Source organism: Amborella trichopoda, chromosome 11 (assembly GCF_054954075.1).
Source record: "Amborella trichopoda isolate Santa Cruz 75 chromosome 11, AtrichopodaSantaCruz75HAP2 v2.0, whole genome shotgun sequence".
Lineage (NCBI taxonomy): Eukaryota > Viridiplantae > Streptophyta > Magnoliopsida > Amborellales > Amborellaceae > Amborella > Amborella trichopoda.
The window spans coordinates 6,497,903-6,512,314 of NC_142346.1; the positions used below are offsets into that span (position 1 = coordinate 6,497,903).

Here is a 14,412-nt window from a genome sequence, read left to right on the forward strand (position 1 = left end):
TTGTTTGTGTTGTATAAGAATATCCGAAGAAACAACCAATTATCTCTTCTTGCACCGTGAGGCAGTAAAAAATATACGCAGACGGCCTATGCAACTCTTGGGTTACATTTACCTCTACCTGGTGCAGCAATTGATGAACCAATTGAACTGCCTTATGCTCTCTAAGCATGGATAAGTTTCATGGAAGATTCTTACAGGAACATTGTTTGGCAACTATAGAAAGCAAGGTTTTAAAAATTCTTGATTTGGATCGAAATTATCCGATCCGAATAAAAAATTGGTGAGATAGATCTGATTCCCACCATATATCAGAAACCAACTGGTTCTCTGTATGAAGAACTGGCGGTTCTATCAGAGAATTGGGGGACCGGCCCCAACTTTATTTTTATTATTATTTTTAAATTTTGAGTTTTTTCAACTTTTGTTTATTTGATGGGTGTGGTTTGTATAATGTTGCAACCTTAAACAATCCAATTAAAGCGCACCTCTAAATTTTATTATAAATGTAATTCTCATACAAAAAATCTTAAGATGGTTTGAGATTTTATTTGCATCTCTAATTATAAAATTTTAAACTTTAAAAATTGTTCAAATCAAGTAGATCTATAAACACATGAAAATATTAAAAATGGGTGGTCTAGATAATGTGTTGCAAGATATACTATTTTGCATACTAGAAATTTTTTTCTCTTTTCATATTCATACATTTCGATATCGAGATGATCCGTTGGAGGGTCTTCGCACATGATGGACTTTTAAGGTGCATCTTTAATTCTACATTTTAAGGTTGATATTTATGTCATTAAAGAGGGGTGGCAAACGGCCACATCAACAGATGCGCATGGGATTTAAATAGTGGAAAATTTGGGTAAAACTTATGACTACCCCGATTGGCATCTAATATGGAATTGAGTGAAACACAAAAAAAAATTGGCATGATAAAGTTTTAAGGAAAAAGTTTATATAAGGGTGAGGCCCTAAACAATCAAATTAAGGGCGCACCTTGAAGAGGTTGTTTCGATGCCGGAAATTCCTCAAATCAGTCATCTCGACCCCAAAAATGTATGGACAAAAAAAACTGTATTTCAAATTTTGGAAATAGTGTATCTTGTAATGCATTATGTGGACCGTCAATTTTCAAGATTTTTAAGCATTCATAGATCTGCTCAATCTATAATATTTTTTGAATCTTTAAATTTTATAATTAGATATGAAATAAAGTTTGAGGCCATCATAAAAATTTCCAGTACTGAAACATCTTTCGACACTATTTGAAGGTGCGCTTACTTTGATTGTTATAGAAACCACATCCATATTTTTATGGTATGTTTCAATAAAAATTAGTCATTTAAAGATTAAATAAGTGTAAAATGCAATACAAAAGATAAAATTTTTAAAAGTACAATTAAATGAATGAATAGTTTGAGTGCAATGTTCTTTTAATTCAGTGTTTATGAATATCAACTTGACTTGTAAAGCACTTGCGACGATTTTTAATTTTAAGTTTCTTGGACACTTGTACGTGCCATGTGAACGGAGTTGGATTTAGCTAAATTTTGATGGGACTTTCTTAGGAACCCAGCTCTTAGGAGGTTTAACAATGGATAGTGATGGGGATGCGAGGTTAAGTTATTTAGGGCCAGGTGGTGCATCCTCACAAAAGAGGTGGGGATTAATGCAGTATTACATGGGCTCAAGCTCACCAGAGTACCACTATAGTTGAAGGAGATTCCCCTGAACGAAAAAGTTTATATAAGGTTGCAACCTTAAAATGTGAACTACGGATGCTATCTCAAAAATCTATCGGAAAAGCTTATTTTAATGTTGAATAAGTATGTGATTGATCATCTCAACATTGAGACGTACGACTATGAAAACTAAAAAGATTTTGAGTCTAAAAAATAGTGTATCTTACAATATATTATCTACACCCTCCATTTTCAAGATTTTCATATGTTTATAGATCTACTTGATTTTAACCATTTTTGTAATTTAAAATTTTATAAATAGATATAAAAATATATTTCAAGATAATCCCAAGAACATTTTACATCAAAATTGTAAGTTATGATAAAATTTGAAGGTCCACCTTAGTTGGATTTTTTAAGGTTGCAACCTTATGGAAACCACACCCTTCCCTTAATGTAAGTGGGTGAAGTTTGTACGAGGTGTCAACCTTAAACAATTATGGTAAGGTACACCTTAAAATCTTATTAAAATATGTACTTTCAGTGCAAAACTCTTATCATGGCCTAAAGTCTATTTTCACCCCTATAATGAAATTGAAAGCTCCAAAAAAGGTGCAAATCTAACATATCTATGAGCCTCAATTTTTTAAAATGAACAGTCTAGATAATGTGTTACAAGATGCCTTATTTTTAAAACTTGAGATTTATTTTTTCTTTCATATCCATATGTATTGAGGTCAAGATAATCAATTCAAAAAATTCCTAGTGACGAAATAAGCTTTTTCAATGCGCTTTTTAGGTGCACCTATCCGGATAAGGTTAATACCTTATATAAACTTTTTCCATGTAATTAGGTGGTGTAGAGGAGAACAAGTGTGCCTTCAGAAGATCAAAACTATAGTGAGAGAAGTAGACTTGACGTGAGGAAAAGAGATTTTGTTAGCTAATGTTTATAGGGAGGGCAATGGATGTAGATGAGTTAGCCTAACATCTTGATTGTACAAAGGATTTTAATGGTCGAGCTGTGATTTCCTACAAGCAGGTAATATAATGTTTATTTCCAGCCTTTTACTTCTTTTTTTCCATATAAAAAGTCAATAAATAGTAACATATTAATATTACAATAAAAAAAAAGGACAAAATCCGAAGCATGCAAGCTCATGCAGTTTGTAGGTTCTAAGATCAACCCCACTAAAAAACTTCTCAACCACAACTGCAACATTAATCACATCGCAAAAAATGATTAGCACATTTTATTACACATCTTTCCTGGCCCATATTCATGGAAAAAAACTTGCAACCGCATGTGCTATCATAAACACATGTTTGAGAGGAGATCACCAACCAAGAAGCAAAAGCTTGAGAAGAGCCATCCTAATGTAGAGCCCATTTTTTGCTTGTCTAAAATATGCAGCCCTTGGATCCCCATCAACATCCACAGTTATCTGCATAACAAATTGCATGTTATCAGCATATTGCCAAGGCCAATTTCAACCTAAAGTTTCTCTCCCCTCACCTCATCTAGCCTTGGGAGAGGATGCAAGATCACAGCATGCTTCTGCAGCACACCCATCACTTTCTTGTCCACAATGTACTTTCCTCGAGCTTCTTCATAGAGATCAATCCTCTCTCCAAACCTCTCACGTTGAATACGCGTTTGGTAAACCACATCACACTTTGATGCCACTTCCATGAGATCTGCACTTTCTTCCCATTCAACCCCTTTTGAGCTGAGGTAGTCCTTTATATCATCCTGCAAAAGTGAAGCACATCTCAACCATGCAGAAAATTGTATCATTAAGGTATTGCATGTGAGAGAGAGGACATGGATACTGTTATCATGATCACTAAAATGAGAGGGAGAACAAGGACCTCTACCATCATAATCATTAAATTGTGTGTGTGTGTGTCTGTGAGAGAGAGAGAGAGAGAGAACCTTCATCTTTACGATGTCAGGCGCAACAAAGTAGATCTTTACATCATTGTATTTTGCAAGCAAATATGCCAAGGACCTGACAGTCCTACCATTAGCAAGATCCCCAACAAGACCCACTCTGATCCCATCAAGTCTTCCTATCTCCCTCTCAATCGTGTATACATCCAAAAGAGCCTGTTTTGCACCAACTGTTTAGTTAGGTCATCCTTGATTAGGTTTAGTACAAATAGCAGATGTATATTCCTCGTAGAAAGGAATATACATTAGAAAGGCGAAGTATACTCAGCCACTCTGATTCAAAGGGACAACAAACTACCATTACTTTCAATTTTTTTTTTGCTAGTACAGTCATTATTCACCACAGCACATGCACCATAACAAAATGGATTGAAAGGAAAAACTGAAAAGAGAGAGAGAGACAGAGAGAGAGAGAGAGAGAGATGCTTGCAAGCTTCATCAACAATTAAAATAGGAAGACCAATTAGGCATAACCAGTCAAACTCTTTGCCCCACAGTGTAAGCTTGACATAGCTTCTGAAAATATAATATGACATGCAATCACAACATTTTGAATAACAAAGTCCGAGTACCAATATCTCTTAGATTGTCAGTGTAGTTAAGAAGGACAGGAAGTGTTCTATTATCTCGAAAGCACAGTAAGCCTAAAAAATGAGAATCACTTAAGGAAATAGTTAATTATATCAATCACCCAGTACCAAAGCCACTGCACTGAGGACATCTGCAGAAAGAAGAAGGCCTAAAGTGGTCCATTGATTGTTTGGCTACTCTATTGGCTGTGAAGACATCCCTCAATGAGTGGAAGTATATTGGTTGAGAATTAAGTGCTAACATGTAAATAAGTGCTAACATGTAATTAATTAGGTTAATGGTGGAAACAAACTCCATATCCATCTAAAATATGAACACTTTGATATGCTCCTTGACAGATAAAAGGAGTTTGTACATCTGCAGAGAGAAGAAGGCCTAAGGTGGTACATTCATTGTTTGGCTACTCTATTGGTTGTGAAGATGTCCCTCAATGAATGGAAATATATTGGTTGAGAATCATCAGTTAAGTGCTAACATGTAATCAATTAGGTTAAAGGTGGAAACAAACTCCATATCGTTTGAAAAGTAAATGTCACTAAAAGGGAACATAGTAAAGGCCATACGCCATCACAACAATTACAAGTGGTGATTGAAAACTCAGACTCATGCATGGAACTGAGCAGGGCCCGAACACGAAAAAGCCAGCTTGACTCAGCCAAGTCTCAATAAGGCTTGATGGACTTTATGAAAGAATGATAAAGTAACCTCAGGGCAAGGTGAGACTCAGCCAGTTTCTGAGGCTCTTCTACATGACCCGACACCTTGCTGGTCCGAGTAACTCAACATCCGTCACAAGAAACAACTCAACTTAAATAAGGTACCAGTTGGAATCATCAGTCCATTAAGCTGATGTTTTTCCTTAATCCAAAACCATGTTTATATAGGATCTGTGAATGCAATTCAATTAGTTCAGAATCTCCTATTTGTACAATTCAACCCATATAAGGATGTATATACTCATTTGATCTCAAGGGGTATTCCCCATTACGAATAGACTAGCTTATGGCATGCGCAATGCACAAAGCTCGAAAATGTGAATTCTATCCTATTTTCTCATATTTTCAATTCAAGTTTTGTGCTTATATTTTATTTTTCACTATTTAGGAAGTTTAAATATTTATTTCCTATTTAAAACATCTACTTGTAAGATCTTTTTTATTAGAAATGTTTATGAACTAATCAATACTAATTTTTTTAAATGAGATATTTGAAATTCTAGGAAAGACTTGAGATTGGAGTCCTATTTTCTCTATATTTTACGAAGTTAGAATCTAGGAATTGGTTGGAGTTGGAGAGAGAGTTAAGCTTAACTAATGTGCTCAGATTGATCTAGGAATTCTAAACTTTGTTATAAGTCTTAGGAAGAGATTTTAGAAAAAATGGAGTGAAAAAGTAGTCATGGAGAGCAATTTAAAAACCATTCTCTATTTATTCTCCCATAGTAACAGAGATCTACTAAGTCCTATGAATAGCATAATTCTTTTTAAGGGACTGGTACAAAAGCTAACTTCATAAAGTAAAGCTCACTGCTATAGAATATGTGCAAAGGCGTCACATTGCTAACAGTCTACAACAGGACAAAACTAGCATATTTATTTGATAAAAAAATGTTATCTCACAGGTTGTCCAAGGTTATGTCTTCCAAGAACTACAAAGGCAACTAAGGGGTTTGAGCTATCAAATATCTCAAGATATTGATATTACAGAGAGATACAGATGTGAGTTTTCTTGGATGGGTGGGGAATCCACTTTTTGAGTTATTAGGTCAATGTAATCCATTGACGTCAGAGATGACATATGCGGGGGCTAGTATCAAAGAAGACTGCTGGGCGTCAAATGGTGGTGGGGTTTGAATGATCTCAAGGGGTTAAAGCATCAGAGCTCTGGTTGTGCCATTGGTAAACAAAAGTTCAGTAGTCTCATAATTTCCTTCTACAGTTAATACTTTACAATACTCTACTTGAGACACAAAAAATATTCCACTACAAAACCAAAATTTGAAGGTGACAGACAGATAGCTTAAGTCATCAACAACTCATCAAAATCCAAGAATTGATTGCCAGAAAATTCAGATTCAAATGGTGCAACTCTAGATCAGATGGACCACTGGCTTTGAATAAATAGGGAGCCCCAGTGTGTTGAGAAAGCAAAGTTCTTCCCAGATTCCTAATATCAACAGTGTTTGACATTTATTACATTTTCACCAATAAAACTGATAGGAACTATTTATATATCACTTAAAAAAAAGGACACCAACTTGCATTGCTAGCCTCATTTATCTAATTGCCACGTACTGTAAGATGTAAGCAAAATCTAAAAAACCAGATTCATCTCATTAACTAACTTGCATTGCTAGCCTCATTTATCTAATTGCTACATACTGTGAGATGTAAGCAAGCTCTAAAAAACCAGATTCATCTCATTAACCACATTTTCATCAACAAAGTTATAGAACTAATTCAGAAATCTCAGAAGATTTGAACAACTTGCACTGCTAGCATCATATGCTATGTCCTGAACATAGTGACCATAATCAAAATGATTCTTAAAATGGAAAAAAAAGAAAAATTCAAAGATGATATTCAATCTTTTTGACACCTAGAAGATTTGCTACAAAATAATTATAACTAAATTGATATAAATTCGTATTAAACTCTTTAGGTACACAAAATCCTCTATAAAGCACCCAGGAATTGACGTAAATAAGGACACACCTGAGTTGGATGCTGCCCTGGGCCATCCCCAGCATTAATTACAGGAATGCTAGCAGTAGATGCCGCTCGTCTAGCAGCCCCGCTTTCAAAGTGGCGCATGACAATAATATCCGAATAACCTTCAACTGTTCTAATGCTATCTGCATTTTCAGTCTTATTAGGGAGCTAAATATAGTTAATCAGCCATAATGGAAGGGAAAGTATAGTACACAATAATGAATAATCCAATGGACTATGAAAAATCCTAGTCCTTGGGATCATCAGCATAAAAGGAGAAGGAGAGAGAGTACTGTCCAATCATTTCGTTGGACTGTGCTGACCACAATCGACTATGGTTTCTAGGAGTGCATTGGATTATTAGAAATCTCTTCCATAATGAAATATGAACTAGGATCCATAAAAAATTCATCACCATGACATACCTTCTAATGTTTCTCCTTTTGCAGCTGATGAAAACTCCCGTGCATTTTCAGTTGTTAAGACTTCTCCACCCAAACGTTTCATGGCAGACTCAAACGAAAGTCTAGTTCGAGTTGAGGGCTCATAAAAGAGTGTAGCCATCAAATAGCCCCTCAAAATATTCGCTCCTGATGAGGACTTCTCAATTTTCTCCATCTCTCTAGCCACTTCGAATATTGCACTTAAAATTTCCCTATCAAACTGTTGAGCCTCTATGACATCATCAAGTTGAAATTTTGTTCCAACTGAAAATGTTGAAGAATTGCCAAGGCTAATAGCATGGGAATCCTTTTCATTCTTCACTGATTTGCATAAAAAATGTTCCTTCTGGTAAAGCTTGGCTGGGGACAAGAAATTATTTTGTTTGGGATTACGAGGTAGATAAATAGATTGAGTTACTGGTAGGCTAATTGAAGGTGACATAGAAACTGATCTTGATGGAGAACATGGGACCTGTTGACGACAATCCCTTGATAACTCAGCTGAAAATCTTGCAGTTAGTCTTGAGACGATTAAATCCCTTTGCAAATCATGAGTAGAAAGAGAAGACAAACTCATTGTGCAGATAATGTGATAAACACCAATTTGTTATAGTTTTCTTCGAATTCCTGTTCAGGAATTTGATGTCGAACAGCTAAAAAAAAGCTGTGAAGGAAAGAAATGTCCTCTCACTTGGATCAAAACACAATTGCTGATCCTACTTCTTCTTCAGTGGGACTGTGATGGCAACTGCATCAGTTGGAATTATTTGGCATTAAATTAGCAGTAGGTCGAAGGTATTCATGATGTCAGACATAAAGCAAAACAACATATTAAATCAAATTTGCCATACTTCTTGAAGAATAAGTGATGCAGTTTCTTTCCAGAGCCAAATGGCCTGATGTGAAAAGGATGCAGAGGCAAGGAGTAAAAATGGCATATATATGGTTACAGAAGAAAGGACATGACAATCACAATCAAGCAACAAATTCCTGGAAAGGAAAAAGATGCATTGCTAAAACTTAGACATATTGCATATGTCAATATCGATTGTATAAGTGAAATGAGCAGAACAAGAAACTTTACAATGTTATTGCCACCAATTTCTAATGTACGGTTTCTCGAAATCTAGTTAGTAATGCTTCTCATAAATTTTCTCTCGATGAAAACACGAGCAGAAACCTCAAACTTCCCTCCCTGGAAGTTAAAAACTGACCAAGGCCTTTCCTAAATTTTCCAACCTATCCATTGACTGACTACTCTCAAAATTGAGAAACTAATTTCTTCTCTAGTCTCAAGTCCCTATAACAAAAATAAAAATAATTAAAAATTTGTAGTAGTAATAATACAATTTCAATCTAATAATAATAATAATAATGAAATCTACACAAGAAATCAATGTGCAAATCATTCTATCCATGCATGAACGTTCATAAATTAGTCTCTTCAAGAGCTCAAGAAGATCATTTAACAACGGTACAATCAGGCATCATAATATGTGCTTTCTGACTAAAATTCAAAAAGAAAAGAGACCTCCAAGAGAAAGGAATTGAAGGGCCCTTCAGTTTATAGGTACAGCCAATATTCTTTTTCTTGAATGTGTTAGCTGTCAGTATAGCTAATATTGGTATTTGATGATTTGGAATAATGTGTCTTGGATACAAAAGGCTTCATACATAAAGGATGTGCAAAAATCGATCTCATCCATTCCAAGAATGTATTAACTGATGTGATGCATCTGGATGCAGTAACATGAAATGGTCGAATCACTATCAACCATTCATTACTTGTACTGTTTGTGTACAAAGACTTCATGCCCCGAATACACTCCTTGTTAAATAAATGGCAACGAGTGAAAGGTCAAATGAAGGCCTTAAAAACCCGTACTCTCCTTCATTTTCAGATTCCAGACATGACTATCGCTACATCAATAATGCAATCAATATTTGAAACCAACTACTTGCAACAGTCCAACTTTTTCATGGAGGACGCAACTAGCAGGGACATGTCAATGGATCAACTCATGAACCAGCCAGGTCGAATCATAGTTTCATCTAATGCTAATATAAACTCATTTATCCAAAAAAAGAAGATTAAAGAAAACTCATGCATATCCAATACAATGTATTGAGTAAATATCTCAAGGGGCATATTGATTCGTTATTTGTATCAATTTATTAGCACATTTTCTTGAAGATAATAACAAGTATTCATTTGAATGGGCCTATTGCTTACATCATTGTATCAATTTCACAGTATTCACTATAACAACATACCAGAAACAATAACAGCAACAAAAACAATAATAATTTTAACAACAAAAAGAAAAACAACGACAGGAATAGCACATTATCTCAAAGAAAACCACCATGATAGTTATGCTTCAATAGATTCATGTGAACGTAGCAATTGGACAGAAGCAATCATGCACTGTTTTTACATGAAGTAAAAAAGAAACCTTGGACCCTAATGGGTCGTTTGGGTCCCTGGATGCGCAAATCCTGGGTTTTTCTCAATACTTGGTTTTGCAGATTCTAGTATATATAAAACCTGGTTTAGCAAACAATGTTGTTTGGCTTGCTGCTGGAAGAACCCGATATATAAAAAATACCCTGTTTGGCACCATGAAGATGAAAACTGAGTTTTGGTTGTTTGCTGATAATGCAGTTTAGCTGTTCATTCTATAAGTTGATGATTCCCTAGTAATACATGGCCAATATAAAATATCTTTAGGGAATACGTTAGCAATAATTTAACAAATATATGTCAGTTCCGATCGTATTTTTCCATATATTTATAGGTCAAATTAGGTCAAATTATGATTCTTTTTTGGGAATAAGTTATCAATAATATAACAAATATATTTGACAGTTCCGATCATATTTTTCATTATGTTTATAGGTCAAATTATGATTCTCTCTCTCTCTCTCTCTCTCTCTCTCTCTCTCTCTCTCGCACACAACCCATGATAACTTATTGCCATATTACATCATATCCATAACACTGCATCTCATTAGATAATAAAGAAGTTAAATATTATGAAAGCATTAGACAGTTTTGGTCATATTTTCTTATCTTTTTATATGTTGAATTACGTAGTATAATGAAGAAGATAAATATTAGGAACATTTGAGTCATTGCCTCCAGCAATCAAAGAGAAAATAGTCCACAAAATAACAGAAGCTCCTCTACTTTTTGGCTTTGATATATCTCTTGTAGCTCCTCTAATGATCAGCTTTCTCTCTCTCTCTCTCTCTCCACACCCATACATATGCACACATGGATTGAAGTTCACAGTGTCACCTTCTCCATCTACCACCATAGGCCATGATAATCTATGCCCTCTCACTTTAGGCACTCATGATGCAAGTAAGCTAGGCCCTTTTCTGTGCCTAGAGCAATCTCAAGGAATCTATGAATATGATCTCAATCACACCAATTGCACCGACGAACCAAAACAACATAAGAGTTGTACTCTTGCTATCCCCATAAATTCCAAGCCCCTCTATGATTGCAACTTCACCAGTTGGGCATCTCAATCAAGATCCTCTGTAAAAATCAGTTTGAGGAAGCCCTATATACCCGATTTCCAGAGGATCACAGGCTGTTTTGGACTCGGGTATGCACCCTTTTGTCCAATCTCGCATGCCTCATAGTGTGGGGGGCCTGCACATGTTGGCTGTGGCTTATAAGTACTGAAAGAAGGACCTATGTGATCTTTTGCTAAGAAAATACTATTTTTTTTTTTTAATAATAATCACCCCTTATAATTTTGGCAACAAGATCGCTCACAGATGGTCTTATTACAAACAATAAAAATTCCAAAAATAAATAACACATCAATAAACTAAATCTCAACTACTTGATGTCATTCATACAACCTAATACTGTACTTGAGAATATAAAATAAAAGAACAAATAAAGAAAAGAAAAAATGCCGGAGATTATCTCAACCGGGCTTTTTACACCCCACACCGAGTCACCACATCCAATGACGCAGGATCTGTGGTTTACCTTCAATCTCGAACCGGGATAGCTGATTTCGGCCAAACTAGGTAACCACCCCTTAAAATCTTTACTAAACCTTAACCCCCAAAATTAACTTAGGCCTCCCTCTAATTTGTCCAACCCTTAAAATTAACTTAGGTCTAGAGAGGAGAGAGTGTACTACCTAAGGTTTTGGAGAGAAAAAATTAGAGAGAGAAATATGGAGGAGAGAGAGTGGGGCCTACCCCTCTAAGAGAGAGAGGTGAGAGAGAGATTATGGGAGAGAGAGAGGTTGTGTATAGAGATTGGGGGGAGAGCACCCCTATTTATAGTGGATATTTAGGTGTAGAATTTCTTAGGGTTTTCCCATAATTTGCCTCTTTCATGAGATTGAATCTAGACCGTTGATCAACGTGACTTGTGAGTTGAGAGATCTGAGCCATCCATTCCATAGATAGGCCATCAACATTATGGAAGGTGCTTTAACCATTATCCCCCTTTCCTCAAACCATTTTCCCATCAATATATTTAAATAAAATAAATATCATGCATTCGATAAAATTGCATGATCCATGTCACATATTTCATAAGGATATGTCAAATATTATCAAGTAAATAAATACTACCAAATATAAATAAGATAAGGTCAATATTTACTATCTATTCAAATTGACCATATCCCTTTAAAGCAAACTTGCTATAAAACAAATAAAGCGATGGTCAATATTTCCCTTTCAAGATTTGACCACATGCCACAAATCAAACTTACCTTAACTTAAAGTCTTGAACACAAAGCAATTAAAGAGAATCCAAAGGATGGGGCATGCCACCCCTTTGTGGCACATGTGGGCCCCCACCCACATGCCACATGGTGGGCCCATGTGCACTTTGAGCCCCCATGGAATTTTATAAAAAAAAAGTTTTAAAATTAAATAAAACGAATTAATATATATTTGAATTTTTACAACTTTGTAAAATCAATAACTGTATTTTTATAAGTCCAAAAATCATAATTAAAATATTGAGAGATTCATAAAAACTAAAATAATAAAACTAAAATCATTTCAATAATAAAATGAACACAATTAAATTAATATGATGGGAAAAGGATTCATATGATTTTAGGAATTCAATCTGTAATAATGGGGTACTCCACCTTCGACTGTGGACTATAGATCACACTAGCTTTATCGAACGGACCAGTTGTTTCTCATGACCCACAGTCCAAGCAAGAGCTCTTTAACGAGTCACCAAAGTTATGTCGATGAATCAAGGGGCCGCAATCCCAGTCTGTGGATTACAGGTCCTCCCCTAAAGACGAGTCAAGGTCACCACGACACGATGCGACCACAGTTCTATAGCGCATAGAGGTATCTCTCGCACATGCATATGCTTCACCCAAAGGTGGATATCTGGCTTTCCCAAACGATCTATCAATATGCATGTCGTGTGATGGAACATGGATGAAGTTTTGGTCCTGTCTCAGTAGGCCTACCATCACACACAAGGGTCACACAGTCCCTCGGCTCTCTCATCTAGGCATAAGCTCCGACCTCATCAAGGGCTAACCCAAAACCCTCCTCGGTTAATTCTTTATGCCCAGGGACCTTGGGTTTTCGAACTGACTGGCCTAGATCGATAAGCACAGTCCAATATAAGCAAACATTATTCGCTTAGTATGATCCTCGAGGAAACACACTCCCACTGAGTTTATGTTTCACTATAATAAAAGCATTTCAATACACACTTATAAGGCCTTTAAAGGCCACATAAACCCAACATCTTCCACTTGGCCTTTAAAGGCCTTACATTCTCTCTTCCTCACTTTCTCTCAACCCCATCTCTCTCACACTCAGTCAGAGGGTCTGCAATCATCAAATCTGTAGATATATAGCTGAACTCGATCTCTTTCAATCTCACCTCATTTCTCAGGTGATAAAAATAAGGCTTAATATGCTTGGAGTTCTTGTGAAACCGAAGCTCCTTAGAGACACAAATAGCCGCAGTGTTATCGTAAAAAATTTGTACTGCCTCACAACGTACAGGATGTAAATTAAGTTAATTAGGAAACTTCTTAATCCACACGGCCTGCTTGGCTGCTAGACAACATGCCACAAACTCGGATTCCATGGTGGACAAAGCCACAATATCTTGTTTTTTTGACGTCTAAGAAACCGCACCCCCTCCAAGCATAAACACATACCCAGATGTAGACTTCGCATCATTTGGATCCGCGAGATAGTTTGCATCTGAATATCCCTCTATTGCTATTTCAGTTCCCCCCTTATATGTGAGCGCATAGTTCATAGTCCTCTTTAAATATCTGAGAATTCTTTTTACAGCCTTCCAATAGTCCTCTCTTGGATTACTTTGGAAATGGCTCATCAGACTCATGACGAAGGACAAGTCAGGCCTTGTTCCCGTCATGGCATACATAAGGGACTCAACTGCATTCCTGTATGGCACTCTTTCCATGGCTCTTATATCCATGTCTTCGGTAGGACAAATCTTATTACTAAGCCATCTTTTTGTCAATTGGGGTAGACATGGGCTTACACATACTCATATCAAACTTTTCCAAAATCCTCTTACAGTAGGTTGCCTGACAAAGTTGTATAGTCTTCTCTCTCCTGTTTCTTATTATCTTGATGCTCAACACATATGAAGCTTCTCCAAGATCCTTCATATCGAAGTGTTGTGCAAGGAAATTTCTCGTCTCTACTAATAGCTCTTTTTTCCCTGGTGATATTTTTCTTTATTAGTTTTCCTTGCACACAAAACTCGCACACTTTCGATAAATCTCCCTTATAATTTTGAAGAATTCCATCCCTTTTTAATCTTTCCATTCGTTTGATATTAATGTATCTTAACCTCATATGTCATAGGGTAGTATCTAATTCATTAAGGGACAAGACAAAAGCAACATTCTCTTTTATTTCAATGGTAAATAGCCCGTCTATAAGTCGTCCAGTCATGATCACATCTTACCCTTCTTGACCACCACTTTCTCCCCAATAAAGTGGTTATGAATCCAGCCATA

The 14,412-nt window shown here is 36.0% G+C and overlaps 1 protein-coding gene across 5 annotated transcripts in view; it reads right to left on the reverse strand.

The window, feature by feature from the left end:
- Window positions 1-2,741: 2,741 nt before the first annotated feature.
- PYRB (PYRIMIDINE B) overlaps window positions 2,742-14,412 on the reverse strand; it is a 31,908-nt gene continuing 20,237 nt past the window's right edge. For 2 of the 5 annotated variants that reach the window (XM_088851628.1, XM_088851627.1), the window contains 6 exons: window positions 10,689-11,051; window positions 7,370-8,135; window positions 6,948-7,087; window positions 3,625-3,798; window positions 3,205-3,441; window positions 2,742-3,133 (listed from right to left, as the gene is read on the reverse strand). In XM_088851628.1, the coding sequence (XP_088707754.1) occupies window positions 3,026-3,133; window positions 3,205-3,441; window positions 3,625-3,798; window positions 6,948-7,087; window positions 7,370-7,964 (1,254 nt within the window). In that variant the 5' untranslated portion in view covers window positions 7,965-8,135; window positions 10,689-11,051 and the 3' untranslated portion in view covers window positions 2,742-3,025. The remainder of the gene's footprint in view (window positions 3,134-3,204; window positions 3,442-3,624; window positions 3,799-6,947; window positions 7,088-7,369; window positions 8,136-10,688; window positions 11,052-14,412) is intronic. The other 3 variants (XM_088851626.1, XM_006854496.4, XM_088851629.1) reach the window with 2 other exon arrangements.